This window comes from Podarcis gaigeae, assembly GCF_964106915.1.
Source record: "Podarcis gaigeae genome assembly, chromosome: 9".
Classification (NCBI taxonomy): Eukaryota; Metazoa; Chordata; class Lepidosauria; order Squamata; family Lacertidae; genus Podarcis; species Podarcis gaigeae.
The window spans coordinates 51,397,310-51,415,303 of record NC_139685.1 but is presented as its reverse complement, the minus strand read 5'-3'; the positions used below and the strand labels follow the sequence as shown (position 1 = coordinate 51,415,303).

General features: G+C 42.4%; 2 protein-coding genes across 3 annotated transcripts in view; both read right to left on the bottom strand.

Moving 5' to 3' along the window:
* The window catches only part of SMIM43 (small integral membrane protein 43), a 245,669-nt gene that overhangs the window by 112,073 nt on the left and 115,602 nt on the right, over window positions 1–17,994 (bottom strand). The window lies entirely within an intron of this gene.
* QRFPR (pyroglutamylated RFamide peptide receptor) overlaps window positions 1–17,994 on the bottom strand; it is a 32,768-nt gene that overhangs the window by 8,086 nt on the left and 6,688 nt on the right. The window contains exons 2-3 of the mRNA XM_083755871.1: window positions 4,636–4,794; window positions 1,912–1,973 (exon numbers count right to left, since the gene is read on the bottom strand). Of these exons, the coding sequence (XP_083611997.1) occupies window positions 1,912–1,973; window positions 4,636–4,794 (221 nt within the window). The remainder of the gene's footprint in view (window positions 1–1,911; window positions 1,974–4,635; window positions 4,795–17,994) is intronic.

The following is a 17,994-nucleotide window of genomic DNA, read 5'->3' as shown; positions in this document are numbered from 1 at the left end:
AGGTAGTGGGGTTGCTGACCTTGAGCCAGACATCCTGGAGAGTGAAGTCAAATGGGCCTTAGAACGCACTGCAAATAAGAAGGCCAGTGGAAGTGATGGTATTCCAGCTGAACTATTTAAAATTTTAAAAGATGATGCTTTCAAGGTGCTACACTCAATATGCCACCAAATTTGGAAAACTCAGCAGTGGCCAGAAGATTGGAGAAGATCAGTCTACATCCCAATCCCAAAGAAGGGCAGTGCCAAATAATGCTCCAACTACCGCACAATTGCACTCATTTCACACGCTAGCAAGGTTATGCTTAAAATTCTACAAGGAAGGCTCAAGCAGTATGTGGACCGAGAACTCCCAGAAGTGCAAGCTGAATTTCGAAGGGGCAGAGGAACCAGAGACCAAATTGCAAACATGCGCTGGATTATGGAGAAAGCTAGAGAGTTCCAGAAAGACATCTACTTCTGCTTCATTGACTATGCAAAAGCCTTTGACTGTGTCGACCACAGCAAACTCTGGCAAGTTCTTAAAGAAATGGGAGTGCCTGATCACCTCATCTGTCTCCTGAGAAATCTCTATGTGGGACAAGAAGCTACAGTTAGAACTGGATATGGAACAACTGATTGGTTCAAAATTGGGAAAGGAGTACGACAAGGCTGTATATTGAGTCCCTGGTTATTTAACTTATATGCAGAATTCATCATGCGAAAGGCTGGGCTGGATGAATCCCTAGCCGGAATTAAGATTGCTGGAAAAAATATCAACAACCTCAGATATGCAGATGACACAACCTTGATGGCAGAAAGTGAGGAGGAATTAAAGAAAGTGAGGAGGAATTAAAGAGGAGAGCGCAAAATATGGTCTGAAGCTCAACATCAAAAAACCCCCGAAGATCATGGCCACTGGTCCCATCACCTCCTGGCAAATAGAAGGAGAAGAAATGGAGGCAGTGAGAGATTTTACTTTCTTGGGCTCCATGATCACTGCAGATGTTGACAGCAACCGCGAAATTAAGAGACGCCTGCTTCTTGGGAGAAAAGCAATGACAAACCTAGACAGCATCTTAAAAAGTAGAGACATCACCTTGCCAACAAAGGTCCGTATAGTAAAAGCTATGGTTTTCCCAGTAGTGATGTATGGAAGTGAGAGCTGGACCATAAAGAAGGCTGATCGCCGAAAAATTGATGCTTTTGAATTATGGTGCTGGAGGAGACTCTTGAGAGTCCCGTGGACTGCAAGAAGATCAAATCTATCCATTCTGAAGGAAATCAGCCCTGAGTGCTCACTGGAAGGACAGATTGTGAAGCTGAGGCTCCAATACTTTGGCCACCTCATGAGAAGAGAAGACTCCCTGGAAAAGACCCTGATGTTGGGAAAGATGGAGGGCACAAGGAGAAGGGGACGAGATGGTTGGATAGTGTCTTCGAAGCTACAAACATGAGTCTGACCAAACTGCGGGAGGCAGTGGAAGACAGAAGTGCCTGGTGTGCTCTGGTCCATGGGGTCACAAAGAGTCGGACACGACTAAACGACTAAACAACAACAACAACATGTTTTACCCACTTTGTGTCATAAACCTCCTTTGTTAAATAAAATCGCTCTCTTTTTTTATCAAAACCTGCCTGAGACTCCAAATTATTAAGTTTTCCCTCACACAAGTCCCCCACAAGATAATTTGGGGTAGTTTGTAGGAACTGGTGGAACTGGTGTTCTGTGAGGTGGGTGCATTATATTTAAGTGAGGGCAGGCCCAACGGCGCCAGGGGGAAAGTGCCGTTGTGCCGTCACAGCCTGTACTTCTCTTTGTACATTTTTCTACAGCACATAATAGTCATCTCCTGAAGAGTAGCCTTATTCATGTTGAAACTCTATGCAAAACTGACCTATAAAGATATAATTGCATAATGCAACAGACCATACCTCCAGGCGCTGTACGTGCCACATGGGTGACCCAACGATAGCTGCCAACAGCCAGACTATGCCTGAAAATAATAACAACAATAACAATAACAATAATGATGATGTAATTGCTGGTTTTAAAGAGAAAAAAACAGGAAATTAGAGAAATCAATTAGCATTTTTATATTAGTTGGTGATGTGGCCATATGGAGTATTTGGACAAGATACTACAGCAAGCATGAGGAAGGCAGTTAGAATTAGGACTAATTGTGAGATGAATTTTGCCCTGGAGCTGAATTCAGAGCAATGAGCTACAAGTTCTTTTGTTTTCGTTTTTAAGAATAAAGTATATTTTCAAGGGATGCAGGTGGCACTGGGCTTGCTAATCGGAAGGTCAGGGTGAGCTCCTGTTGCTCTGTTCCAACTCCCACCAACCTAGCAGTTCGAAAGCATACCAGTGCAAGTAGATAAATATGTCATGCGGTTTAGTCATGCTGGCCACATGACATGGAAAGCTGTCTGTGAACAAAAGCTGGCTCCCTCGGCCTGAAAGTAAGATGAGTGCCGCACCCCATAGTTGCCTTTGACTGGACTTAACCATCCAGGGCTCCTTTACCTTTATCTTATATGGAATTTTACATGTCCAAATCACAAAATGGACCAATACTGGGAAGGGAGAAATTTGAAAGTGAATTCAGTGCCATCTCCAGGTTTGCCAGGGGGCTTAGGTGAGATGCACTCAGTAAGTGTCCTCTCTGATTAGACTTGCCGCCACTGCCCTTTCAGCTGCCTTCTTTTTCTGGAGCAATCCTCACAACTGCCCAGAGAGAGAACCTAAGAAAAGGAGAGGGCATTTCTCCATCTTCTTACGGTTGTCACCAATCACATGCTCATAGAAGGGTGGTGAACAAGCCACATTTGCAAAAAGGAGAGCGGGCCAGGAGCTGTGGAGTTCAGCATAGGGCTCCTGCAGAGGTGTGGGCATCAGCAGTTACCCAACAATGCCAACGCCTGAGTGAATCTGGGACTCTTCTCCCACCCCAGTCAGTGAGTATTGAGACAGAGTCACATTCAGTTTTGTTCTGAAAGGTATTAGCCCACAAAGCATGCATATGGGCTTCTAGGGTAAATCTCGTGTGTTGGATGCAACAGAGGCTCTTGAGGCATTCTGCCAACTATCTTGTTTCAAAGGATGCACTGTGAGTGCTTTTTCAATAATTCTGCGCATATAAAAGTCAGGTCATGAGGGTTTCAGGAAGGAAGAAGTCCTAGTACAACTCATGCACAAACAAAACAGATATTTTAATGCATCAACAAAACATTTTTGTCCTCCTACGGGTTTATCACCACCAACAGACAGAGCGGCAGAGAGAGAGGCAGGGAGGGGGAGAGAAAGCAATCTCACATTGGAAATCAAATGGGACCAGGCCATTTTTACAGTGAACATTAGCTGAAGAGGCTGCAAAAATGTAGCTTGCCCAAAGAGGGGTTTTTTTTGCACTGGGCCTGTTTATAAAATATTACTAGAGCTTTAGCAGGGTCCATGTGAAGTTGCATTTCCTCCCATTAGTCTGTCTACCCATTACAGCCTGTTCCCTGTTCCTTTTCCTTCAGAGCATTACCGGGGTAGGACACACGGCAGGACCTTCTCAACAGTAGTGCCATTTTATGGAAGGCCCTTCCATAAGAAAGCCCAGTTGGCTTTCAGTCAAGCAATGAACCCATTTGTTTTTGCATTTCACCATTATCATTGTGTTGTTATTGCTCCAGTTTCTTCTTGGGAGTTTTTTATCAACTTGATTTTTTAAGATTGTGATCTTTTTGTATCTTGTACAGTGGTACCTAGGGTTACATACGCTTCAGGTTACATTCGCTTCAGGTTACAGACTGCTAACCCAGAAATAGTGCTTCAGGTTAAGAACTCTGCTTCAGGATGAGAACAGAAATCATGCTCCGGCGGCGCAGCAGTAACAGGAGGCCCCATTAGTTAAAGTGGTGCTTCAGGTTAAGAACAGTTTCAGGTTAAGTACGGACCTCTGGAACAAATTAAGTACTTAACCCGAGGTACCACTGTATGCTAAAATTGTTGTAGGCTACCTTAAAAGACTCCTGCCAACCAAGCAGTTCGAAAGTACGTCAAAGTGCAGGTAGATAAATAGGTATCGCTCTGGCGGGAAGGTAAAAGGCATTTCTGTGCGCTGCTCTGGTTCGCCAGAAGCGGCTTAGTCATGCTGGCCACATGACCCGGAAGCTGTATGCCGGCTCCCTCGGCCAATAAAACGAGATGAGTGCCGCAACCCCAGAGTTGGTCACGACTGGACCTAATGGTCAGGGGTCCCTATACCTTAACCTTACCTTAAAAGAACAGTTATTTAAAGGCAGGGTAGACCATATACAAATATATTAAATGACTAGTTCCATTTGATTCTGTATGTATGTTTGGAGTGAGGGAGGGGTTTTAATCTGTATGCATCCAAAGTGGGTTTTTCTTTTATATTCTTTTAAAAAAAACTAATCTTCTCTCATAGCAGCTGCATCCCCCTAAAGCAGAGGTCGGTAATCTGGGGCTCTCCAGATATTGTTGAACTGCAACTCAAATCAGTTGCAACCCACATGGACAAGGTCAGGTCCAACATCTGGAGATCTCCAGGTTCCTCACCACTGCTCTATAGCGGACATATCAAAAGTGAGAAATCACCAGCAACATGCTGTGTCGTGCAATACCAAAGTCACCCAGGACCTTACCAAGCATTGTGTATGCTCTTCGGTTGGTGTACTGCCATTTCATCTTAAGAGGGTGGACGATCCCATTATGCCTTTCTACCGCAATGCAGGTCATTGTAAGAATCTCGGTAACTATTGCAGTGGATTGAACAAAAGGCACCATCTTGCAAGCAAAAGCACCTAATAAAGGATTGAAACAAACAAAGCAAGTCATCAACAGGGTCTCATTATCTATACTATACCACAGAATACTCCAACATGGAGGCAACATACATATTTTCATTCAGTGCCTTGTGCCCAGAAGGATATTTTGTAACCCAAAGTGCCTGAGAGGATCTATTAGAGTACAGTGGTACCTCAGGTTACATACGCTTCAAGTTACAGACTCCGTTAACCCAGAAATAATGCTTCAGGTTAAGAACTTTGCTTCAGGATGAGAACAGAAATCGTGCTCCAGCGGCGCGGCGGCAGCAGGAGGCCCCATTAGCTAAAGTGGTGCTTCAGGTTAAGAACAGTTTCAGGTTAAGAATGGACCTCCGGAATGAATTAAGTACTTAACCCGAGGTACCACTGTACTGAAATGCTATTATTTAGAATCAAAGATAATATGCTGTTGAATAGCAATTTCAGGAGAATATGAGCTAGGGAAGGCTATTGCACTCATTATAGGCAACACATGGTTGGCCAAAGTGGAAATAGAATGCTGGACCATGTGGACCTCTGGTTTTATCTAGCAGGCCTTTTCTTATGAGCTTATAAACCTTATTGTCTTCCTGTTGACTTCCTGCTTGTTTGTTCTTGAAGCAGGTAATGTTTTAGCAATGCAACATGGATTGTGAGTGGAACCAATTCCTAAACCTTGAACTCTGACGATGATGATAACCTTGCTCCACCTTTAGTCATATGCCTCTGCAACTTGGAACGGTCTTCAAAGAGATTTGCTATCAATCATAGTATCTGTAGAACCGCACTCCAAAAAATAATTACATCATGGGCCAAACACCAAGCCAAAGAAAAATTACTTTAACCTTTCCCTAAATTGGCTATGGGGAACCCATGGCCCTGCAGATTTTTTTTGGACTCTATCCCCCATTAGCCTTAGTCAGTATGGCTAATGGCCATGGATGACTTGGCTGGGATGATGGGTGTCTGGAGTTCAGGATCATATGGAGAGTCATTGGTTTCTCATCCTGTATTAAATATTGCTATGGTTGTGGCAGGCAGATTGTCAATTGGCAGTTCCATAGGCAGGGGGCCACTACCAAGAATGCCCTATATTGTGCCATCACCCATCCAGCCCAGCCTATGTTATGGGCAGAACCTCAGAATGCACAAGCTGGTTGATAGTGGGCAAGATATGAGTCAAGGTGTAGAGCTGAGTGGTGCCCAAAATTCAGTTCCTTATTCAGGCTGCCTCTGAATTCATCTGTGTTGAATTAGGAACAGGGAATCAGGAGTCAACTTGGAATGGAAGAGGTTAAACTCAAATGTAGTTGAAGGACCTAGAAGGAAGAGGAAGAGGGTCTCTGTCTGTATTGAATGATAGTTGGGCTATTTGTGGTTAACTACAAAACTTTCTGTATAGCTGTCCTTCAGAAGCACTTTCAGTCCTGTTTTGAGAGCCATCTCTACTTTAGTCTTGATGGTTAAAAATGGAAATATTCTTTAAAAACATCACGTAAATGAAATCTACCAAAGCTTTATTTGCCTTCCAGAATGCTGGCTCTTCAGTTCTTTTGAAAGCCTTGATAAATTCCATGAAATATAGTTAGCTTAGATGAATTAAATACATAAAGCCTTGCCACCTTTATATATTACCCAGAAGAAATGCTAAAAGCTTTAATGCTGTAGCTTTCAGTCGAAGCATGTTGAATTCATTTTACTTGGTAGAACATGCTCTTCGTTGTGCTAAACAGTTCCCAGAAACAACTCTCAGTTTAGTGTTTAAAGAGCACATTCTTAGCTTTATTTAGAAAAACATGAAATTCAAAAAGCTTTAATACAAATAAAAGCAGAAAAGTAGGCTTAGAATATTTAGTTACATTGTACTAAGGTAAGGTAGTTTTCCACACACAAGAGCTTCAAGGCTACAGTTTTGTGTTTGCACAAAGACACTTAATAGATTTTACAAGGCCACAGCCAAGAACCCTCAGATGTGGAGTCCTCTTACAATAGTAGCTCCAAGGAGAATGAAACAGATCCACTCCATGTTTCTTCCCTGGTGGATACATTGAAAATGAAGCCTCCTGAACCCTGAGGAGGCATGAGTGCCGCCAGACTTCAGTGATTAAACTAGACTTTTTGGAGGACCAGGAAACCCCTGAAGAACTTCCCTTATAGAAGCCCTACCCCTTGTAGCCTCACTGCCTAAAAGAAGCCGGCAGCTGCAGAAAAGGGACACCAGCTATTTAACTGGATATACGATGCAGGGGGTGGCTTTCATCTTGACTGCATAGCCCATATTATAATGCTCTGCCAGCTACTCTAAAATGCTGCTGAGACAACTTCCTTTTTGTGCTCCAACTGCAGGAAGAAAACTGGGCTGTAACCAGGCCCCTTGGCCCTTGTCCAAGGTCCTGACAATGCCTTTCCTTAAGCTTCCAATCCAGTCTGGTCCAGAACTCTGGGCCTGCCACTTTCCATCTTGCTTGGGCCATCACCTTCCCTTGGTGATGGATGTCACCATAGATCAAGACAACAGCAAAAAAAAAAAAAAGCATGTGGTGCAAGGAATACACAGCTCACTTTCTCCCATTTCTACTCTAATGTGACACCCAAAGATCTCCCTTGCATTGAGATGCATGAACTCCAGAGAACGTCTGGATCTCTTCCATGCATGCTCCACTGTATCTCTAGTTGGCAAACCTACCAATGTTCTTTTACAGGACTTTGCTTTCATTCCTTTTCTGGGAGCCAATAGCATTTTGTCAAAACTAGAAAGAAAAAAACTCAAGACGGGGTTCATCACATGCTGAAACTGGACTTCAGGTCCACACAAAAGTTTGGTGCGCTATTCAGAAATCACACGAACAAGCAGAAATATTAACACAAAGGACCATAGTGATGTTCGGAATGGCCAAGTGTGGGTTTTCTGGCAAGATCCTAAGGGAGGGCAGGCTCCTGGGAAAACTGCTTGCAAGTTGCTGATCTGGGAGGCAATGTGCGGCATGGTGAGAAGAATCTTCAGCTGCTTGGCTATGCAACCTCACCGTTTTGCCAGCAGGGCAGAAGAAAGCAAGTGCAGGGTAGACTTCTGGGTCAAGAGTGAGCTATAACAAATTCCCAAAGGCGACAGAGTCCAGCTCAGCTGTCTGCCTCCAGACCACTGCCTGCAGGATTGAGCTGAGGGAGTCAAAGGGAGTCAAAGAGAGCCATTGAAGGGGTGGACCTCTGGGTCGGACCTTTAACATCAAGCAGAGGGGGAGGGATGCTTTTGCACACAAAAATGGAATGCTAATTGGGATTCTAAGTGTGCCCTGAGCACTGCACTTGGGAGAATACCATAGAAGGTGAGTAGGATTCCTTTTTGCATTGTTTTTATCTCAACTATGCGGATTAGCAGCATGGCGCAATGAGGCTTATGAGCCTGTATTTAGGGCTTTCTTCTCCATCTGGACTACATCAGCTTATTTTAAATTTTTAAACTGTAAACCAGTCTAGTATTTTTGCATAAGGAAAGTATATAAGGTGAATAAAATAAGTAAACACCACAGCTGAGGATAAGGACACACAAAGGAGAGGAGTGGGGATATGGTTTATTGTGATATAAAGCAAGTGTTTCGCAAGGAGAACAAAAATTAACATCCTAATGTTCCTCTTCCTCCTCCTCTTTTCAGGTATTTACATAAATTGTAATTTTTTTTATTTCTTTTCTCTTGATTTTTCTGTTTTATCTTTTGCAAACCACTTTGTAAAAGACCTCAGTCTAAGTGGTGTGTAAATTTTATGGAAAAATAACTGGTTTCCTTTTTTCTACTGTGCTGATGTAACAATTCAGAACTACTTTTTTTAATTAAAAAAAAAACCCTCTCTCAGCTTTTATCATTTATCATGCCTCTTCATTTGGATTGATTACATCCTTTTCCCATTAAACTAAATAATGCAAATGAACTGTGTTTCAGCCTAATTGATCTCCCAGGGTTGCAATGAGGATTAAATGAAAGTGAAAACCATGTCTACTGGGGTGAGCTCTTTGGAAAAATTGTGAGATAAGAACAAACAAAACAGAAGAACCCCAGTGATGGATCTGAAAAGCATTCTACTGTCAAAGTGACCAACCAGATGCCCATGGATTTCTGAAAGTAGCCAACCAGATGTTCTCCCATCAACTGGCAAACTGTCTCTCACAGTGGAGGGAGAACATTGTGGCTAGCCTTAATAGCCTTATCCTCCATTAATTTGTCTAATCCTCTCTGAAAGCCACCCAAGTTGGTTAAATCCCTCCAAGCTTTCAGTAGCCACAAAGCAGAAGTTGCGCACATGCTACAGTTTGGCTCGGCATATCATTGAAATGAAGATAAGTAAATTTGGCTAGTTCATACTTGCTCTTATTGTCACTAAAAGAGTTTTTAGGGCTCCTTCATCTTCTGCATGCAACTGTCTTTGTGCAGTAGCTATGCAGAAAGTCTGAAGATCCTTCCTTTTAACTCATTTCCTCCACCCTTCTCTTTCCTCAGACATCTTTATGGGTTTGAACCTGTCAGCATGACAGTAGCAGCACATGGTGGAAAGTGATGCTAAATCCAATAAAATAAATATCAAAACATTTTGCACACTTCAATCCAGCCACTTTGCAGAATTCTTCTCCTCTAGTGCCTTCTGTGCTTCAGCCAGCTTGAACATTTCAATTGCACATCCCTAAATTATCATATATTGCACACTCGTTGTTTTGCCTCAAGTTTTATAACACTAGGAAGGATGTAGGATTTTATTAGCATGAAGCAGTCCTTGCTCCTGTCAGGGTCCAAATATATAGTTGTAATCCTATGCTTACTTACTCAGACATGAATGCCATTAGGTTCAATGGGTTACACACCCAAGTAAGCATGTTTAGGACTGCAGCTGCTCTTCCTCAGGGAGACAATTAGCCTTTACTTCCCCTCCCCCCCCAAAAAAAGTTCAAACTCTACATTCCACAATTTTATATTTTCTTCTTCTTCATACTGTCAATGGAGTGACACCATTCTTCACCTTTCTGAGGTAATCAATCTGATGCAGTCAGCTTGATTATCAGTTTTCTCTAATTCAGCATGATTGAGCTTCTAGGATGCAGACAAAAAAATCCTGACAAGACATGAAAGGCCACTTGGTTGCATACAATTTTGTAGCGGAGGATCTAATAAGAAAGTTAGCCTTTTTTCATTAGAGAAGGCATTCTGATACCCAAATTGCCTAGCAACAGAATTGTGGTCTCTCTATCATAGAAGTTGTTTTGACAAAAATTGTATGCTGGCTCAAAAGTACTGCAGTTTCAGCCAAGCATCCAAACTTAAGTACAGCTTTCAAACCGGCAATGTTTTTCAACAGAAATCATTATGAATTAAAATAACCTCTCAGCAAGAAATACAAAAGCTAGCATGACAAGCTTATACTTAGAACACTTTTGGATTCTTTGTCTCTAAATATCTGTTTTCACCCTTGTGTTTGTACAATTCAAAACCCACCATCATTTTCTACAAGGAAAAAAAGATCCCTAGCTCAGAGCACTGTACTTTAATATATTTGATTAAAAGGACTGTTCTATTGCATAACTATGAACATTTTATGATTGAAGGATATGGGCAGAGCAGTACTATTACATTAGACAGAATGCTTTAAGGCAGAACGGATTTTTTTCTGGTATTTCCCCCTTCCCCCCGTTAAAACAATAATCACACAAAAAGTATTTAAAAAGATAAACATACCATTTACTCACTCGGAATACTTGTTGAAGAATAGCAGATACAGTAGCTTTGTTCAAACCGGCTTAAAATGGCAATTCAGTTACAAAGAAATACCTAAAATGGCTTAAAATGTAGTCTGAGCATGGAACTTTAAAGCATATAAAGGCAGGCAAGATGAGGTGACACCTCCAGCTCTGGCATAATTCAGCAGTAGAGCACATGTCTCACATATAAAAGGTTTGATTCCTGGCATTTCCAGGTACGTCTAGCCCCTGCACTATTGTCTATCTTATGAATTTTAATGATAGGTCAAGAACTTTGGTCAATAGGCAGGGTAGAAATACTCCAAGTAAATAAAAACCAAGAAGACCATTAATTTTACCTAGTACAGTTTTAATGATAAACTTTGCTTCCTTGTTATGAGCTTCACAAAGCTGTCTGGTTTAGCTTTCCTTCACTTTCTCCCTGGACTTGCATTTTAAGAAAATGCATTTGGCCCAACTTTAGGCGAAAACTAAAGACCGACTTAGAATGTGGTCTAAACCTCCCTTTAAATCCATCTCAGCCAAGATAAGGGAACTCACTCTGAAACTCACCTACAGGTGGTACTTAACACCATGGAAACTGGCACTGATATGCCCAAGAACCACACCAAAATGTTGGAGTGGCTGCACCTCCACAGACACATACCTCCACATGTGGTGGGAATGCCCCAAAACCCAACCCTTCTGGACAGCAGTCCTACAAGAAATATGCAAAATAACTAAATAGGTATTAGAACTCACCCCAGAACTGGCCCTACTGAACATCTTCCAAGAGCATAATGACCACTCACATTATACAGAGCTTATAACCCACCTACTCTCAGCAGCCAGAAGCCTCATAGCCAGACATTGGAGAGACCTGTCAGGGGTGAACATTAACCAGTGGTATCAAATCATATGGGAAACAGTCTTACTAGAAAAGCTAACCAATAAAACAAAACTGACACGGGGACAAATAGAAGAAAATGCCTCACCCCAATATAGCTCCCCTTTATCACATACACAGCCCAACAAGACAACAACAAGAACCCACCAATAGCATACAAATCAGTCTGGCTTACATGACTCAACAAGTCCTCCACCTCCAAAGGAAAACAAACCCCACTGCAGCTAACCACAGACAACCAACCATATCCTGGTCCCCCAACCAGAAACAAAACAAGCGAATAGAACGAGAACCTGCCGCTGACGCGAAACCCCCCACGTACACTGCAAAAAATATAAATTTCACCGCTACCCCTCCTTCCTGACCTTATACTATACTCAACAATAATGTCTCATAACAAATGTAACTGATCTGTAGAAAAGACTGTACAACTTGAGAAAAGAGACAAGGCATGTACTTTTGTAAACCAAGAAAAACTTTAATGATAGTAAAAACGTATAATTCATTAAGCCCTTGCTGTTAAACTTTGCTGAGTCACTCAGTCCCCCATCCCATCTGATGTGTAATGGATGGCATTTACAGCTCATTAAATGTAACTGGAGCAACATTTGTTTTATCACCTGACTTCAGAGCAAGCCAAGCCAATTATCCATCTGTAGATGACATATTTTTTAACTCTCCCATTAAGTCAATAAACGTTAAGCATTTAACAATGCCACTCTGTTATAAAATAATGAAGCTAGGCAGAAGGGGAGAACCTCAGACAAATCATCCGAAGATATTTCAATCAAGATTGGTAAGTGGTAGATAGCAAGTCCCCATCAGAAGTAAATAAAATTGCATTAAAAAGATGGAACCCACAGATCAAAACCTGATTATATTTTACTTATTATTATGTATAAACCATTTAAAAATACATTATCTAATGCAAAACCTTTCAACACAATGACATAGTCAGCACCATTGATGACAGGAGGGAGACCCACTTACGGTGAAAGATCTGCACTGGTTAACAATTTGCTACCAGGCCAAGCACACAACTTGGATCCAGTTTTCCTGTGAGATCACTTTACCCCATATATGCCCACTCAACTGCTTCAATCTGTGGAACTGACATAGTATTATCAACCATTTTTCCTATGCCTGCATGGAGCTCAGCCTCACCATCAACCTGATGAAGACCATTATCCTCAGTCACAATGTCGCCAGCACTCCATGCATCGGAACTGGTGACCACATGCTTAAGGTGGAAGACATTTTTGTCTACCTGGCCTCCAACATAGCCACCAACCTTTCCAATGATGCTGAACTGGACAGATGTATTGGCAAGGCAGCAATGGCAATGGCAATGGCAATGGCTCACCTCTCCAAAAGGGTATGGGAGAACGTGATGCTAACATCCAATACCAAGATGAAGGTCTTCCTGGCTTGTGTATTGAGCACGCTGCTTTATGGAAGTGAGTTGTTGGCAACTTACAATTGCCAGGAGCAACACCTCAACACCTTCCATATACATTGTGTCAGGAAGATTTTGGGTATCAAATGGCACGACAGAGTCTAAAATAAAAACGTGCTCTCCCAAGCCCATATTCCCAGTATGTACACACTTCTGCTCAGCGGATATACTCTGTGGGGAAGTGGCTTCAGGCACTAGGCCTGTTGGCACACAAACACTGCATTGCAAAGACATCTTCAAACACGGCATGAAGGCTGGCAAGATTTGCCCCACTGTATGGGAACTCCTTGCAGATGGTCACAGTGACTGGAGACAGACAGTCAGGTCATGCATATGCAGCAGCGGCCATCGTACGCCTGTAGCAGCAAAACTGGACACCTTCATCTACCCCACTTGCAATAAAGCATGACTCTCCCATATTGGTCCCATACAGCCACAGCAGGCACTGTAACTCTCTGATGGTTTGACCCAAACCATCAGGTGCACTCTTCCTGAGAAACAGACAGATGCCAATGATTATTCTTGTTGTTCACAGGAAAATGCTATGAATTCTTCACAGATTTATTTACCATGCCTTTATCTTGCTTTTCAGACAATAATAGTTTCCCAATGTGCCTTGCATCAAACAAAGGCATGAAAAATAGAGACAGGCTATGCCATCAGGCTTATAAGTAGGGCTGGGCAATATCTGGTGTTCAACCTCATGCTAGATCACCAGCTAAACATTGTGATATACACTGCTCATAGCAATTACCGTAGCGGGCATTTGAAATCAACCATAGAAATACAATTTAAGCTTTCCACCACTATAGTAAACAGAGATAAGCAGCAGCTTATTTCAAAGACAACTTTGATTTTGACAGTCAATTCACTTCTCACAATGCCTAAATTGCCTTCAGATCATCTTAGATATGCATAAACACACCAGAGGCATTAGCTTTTATAAATGGCTGCAGTATTTAAAGCACTTCGGGGGATTATCTCTTATTTTGGAGGGTAAAAGGCACAAGCAATCTTTGAGCTGCAGTTGCTGAGAATAATATTTAGTTCCTCTGAGAAGCATCAGCTGTGGAATCACTGAAAGAAGATGTCTTCAAGCACAAAGAGACTAATAAGATACCAGGTTTTGATTTTTAAGAATAAAGCTGCTTTTTTCTCTCCAACATTTTTTACTGTATAGCAATTGAGACAGTACTGTATTCCATACATGATGATTAAAAAATAGGCTTTGTTCTCTCTCATGGGGTTTTTTCAGACACAACACCAAAGCATGATTTGGTATTACATTAACAAGCACAGTGCTTATGTGTGTCCCAATTTCTCTTCTCAATTCTAGTTTAGTAGTTTGAACTGGGTTTGCAATCATGGTTTGGGGCAAATGATGGTTAGCACAAACCATCATTTGCCATTACATCTGAACTAGGCAAGTTACACTTTGCCCCCTAGTTCAAAGTGACAGATTAAACTGGAGCGCGCAAGGGAAGTAATGAGGGAAAGATTCTTCACAAAGCACCAAACCATAGTTTGGTGTTACACTTTAACCAAGCCACTGTGAAGGCAAGTTCTGTAAAATCCCCTATAGGTAAAGGTAAAGCGACCCCTGACTGTTAAGTCCAGTTGCAGACTACTCTGGGGTTGCGGCGCTCATCTCACTTTACTGGCCAAGGGAGCTGGTGTACAGCTTTCAGGTCATGTGGCCAGCATGACTAAACTGCTTCTGGCAAACCAGAGCAGCACACGGAAACACCGTTTACCTTCCCACCGGAGCGGTTCCTATTTATCTACTTGCACTTTGACGTGCTTTCGAACTGCTAGGTTGGCAGAAGCTGGGATCGAACAACAGGAGCTCACCCCATCGTGGGGGTTTGAACTGCCAACCTTCTGATCGGCAAGCCCTGGGCTCTGTGGTTTAGACCCATGTCCCAGTAAAATCCCCTCTAGAGGACCCTTAAAGTGAGGGACATCACCTGCTTGTATCCAAACAGGAAGAAAAGCTTCGTACCCCCCACCTTGATATACTCTTCTTTTCCAACTGCAATTTAGCACCTTTTGAATCAGGCACCTTTTCTGTCACAGTCCAGTGACAAGAAAAGGCGCCAAACTGAATTATTATTATTATTATTATTATTATTATTATTATTATTAATTTATATCCCACCCTCTCCAGCCAAAGCCGGGCTCAGAACGGCTAACAAGAGTAAAAGTAGCACAGTTTACATAAAATCACAATCAATTAATTAAAACACATTCTAAAATCAATTCATTCTAAAATCAGTTCAGAATCAAATTAATGGCAACCATTGGGCTAGAGTTCTATAAGGATTACCAAAGGAGCGGGTGAGACTGTGCCTTGGCCAAAGGCCTGGCAGAACAGCTCTGTCTTGCAGGCCCTCTGGAAAGATATCAAGTCCCGCAGGGCCCTAGTCTCTTGTAACAGAGCATTCCACCAGATTGGGGCCACAGCCAAAAAAGCCCTGGCTCTGTTCTGAGGCCAGCCTAACCTCCCTGTGGCCCAGGATCTCCAAGATGTTTTTGTTTGAAGACCATAAGGTCCTCCGTGGGACATAAAAAAGATGAATGTGGCTAGAAAGGAAGAAGGGTTAACATGTTTAGAGTGTGCTCTCGATTCTTCCTTTTCAACTTAGCCCTACAGTTTTGCCTTTCCTGTGCCTGACATCATATGCAGGGGAGGCCCCTCATTGGCAAAGTGGAATGTAGCCCTGTGAAGTTTCAGGGGAGGGGGGAACACCCTCAAACCTCCGAAACCATGGTCTAGTCTTTCTTCTGACACACATAATAACATTTCCAATTACTGAGAGGCTTTCGTCCATCTTCTCTGCCTAGGCAGCCATTAAAAGACTAGCAGTAGACTTCGACCCCTGCCTCCCAAGTAGAGGGACTAGTTAAACACAAGCAACCATCTCATGTTTTCTCTTTCAGGAGCCTGGCCTTGAGGCCCCAGACATGGACTGTGATGTGCATAGAGCTTTGTGACTGCCCTCCTAAGCCACCATGCGGCTGTTTGTTCTTCCCTGTTGGTACACATTTTTTCCTCAAACAGCAGGATGCGTGCGCCTTTTTTGTGAGGGGGTGCGCTAGGTTCTTGCTTCAGCTTTCTTTATTTTTAAAAATACCTTTATTTTGTGAGAAAGCAAGACATTAGTACCAGCCCAGCCAGGTTACTTTCCTCAGTGCAGGCAAAGAGGCAAAAAAGAAAAATCATTTCTTTCTTGGTTCCTGGAGGTCTTTCTTTTGCTTTAAAAGGTTGGGGTCCCTCGTGCAACAGCTTGCTTTTCTGTTGTAAAGGGGGGAGAAGAAATTGTTCATCTACATCAGGAGGTGTTTTGTCCTTGGCTGGGGAAGAGACATAAAGAGTGATAATTGTGAACTGGCTTGTATAACGAAGGGAGCTGGCTTAGAGGGGAGGGATGTGTTTTTCTTTGCTTATTCTATTGCTTGTGAGAGATGGGGCAACAGAACACAATATTTAATTCTGGAGACTGGATATGCTTATATTGTAATCTGGGGAGAGCGCTGGCTAGAGAAGGAGGTGGCTTTTATTTTTAAAGCAGTCTCTGACTTTTGCAACAAAGCTTTCAAGCCTATCCCCACTTATCTGGCAGTAAGTTCCACTGAGCTCAATGGCACTTACTTCCAAGTAAACATGATTATTATTATTTAATATTTTTCTGTCCCACCTTTCTCCCAAGCTGAGATTCAATGGGGCATGTATAGGAATGCACTGTAAATGAATTCTTTTTTTAAAAAAACCACACACACAAAACCACTTAATATAACCCAAACTTAATACTGTATCACACAATTTTCTACTCCTTTTTGGAACAGTGAGTTCCATTTTCTTTGATTTTTATCTAACTGGAATCCACACATGTTGTAATGTATTTAATTTTCTTTTCCAAAAAATCCATATTTGAGCTGCTCTGCAAAATCTGTTGTTTTGCAGAAAAAGAACCTGGAACCATATTGGGTGACAGGGAAGGGTGTACATGGGGCCTCGATTGCACACACTTTACCAAATTCTTTGCTGCAACTGACCTTGAACTGATGCCTTGGTTTCTCTCAGATTCAGAGCCAGCAGAGTTCTTAGGTTAAAAGCTGAATAAAATGATGGCACATGCAACTAAAAGTCTGTGGAATAGCTGGAAATCTAAACCTGACATAATGAACAGCTAGACTGCCAAAGTGCATTCCAGCTACAAAACGAGTGGTATACAATTTTTTAAACAACAACAAAAATATAATGTGCACTACTATTGCTTTTGTTTTTCTCTACACACACTGTCTTTGTTAGTAACTGGAACAACAGTGGGAGTACTAATATTCCTTTACCTCCAGCATTTGCCTTCCATTAAACATATGATGCCAAATTTGCTTCTAGGCATGCTGTTTTCTGCAGAACCGTGATCACCAGTTGTCACTGTAAAGAGCCTTGTTTGCTTTTCATACAGTATACAGACTCTAGCAGACTTTGCTTGAAAAGTGGTGTAAGACTGAAGATTTGAGATGGTAACAATATGTTTGGCAGAATCCTAGGTGTCAGACATACAGTCACAAAGTTGCAAAAGCAGAGGGTGATTTTCAAGGGGGAAACTTGTGAGAGGAGATGTGATGCTTAGATTTCCTCAAATGCTTTTCCTCCAGCTGGTGTTCCACAGACAGGATTGCAGAGAAGCAAGTGTGTGAACAGGGACACCTTCTGAACCAAGGTTAGACACTTGGGTGTGAAGCATTTGCACAACTGTACGGTTTAAGTGTCCACTATCAATTTGCAAGGGGACCTCACAAGGAACCACCTCCTAGGCTCTACTCATGTGACCTCATAGGCTCCACCCATGCACCCCACCAGCTTCCAGTGATGGGACATTTAACGGACTGGGCCAAATGGGGAGGCCTAATGGGCTTAATTAGTTGCATGGGACACAGATTCCCCATTGCTGTCTTAAAGACTAAAACATATTATGATTAAACAGGGAGGGGGAGCTATAAAGCTGGTGTGAGGAACCTGTAGCCGTAAGGCTGATTTTATATGGCCTGTAAATATGACGGCAATAAGAAAGATTGTGCTATACAATCCTGCACTGTTGTGAAGTC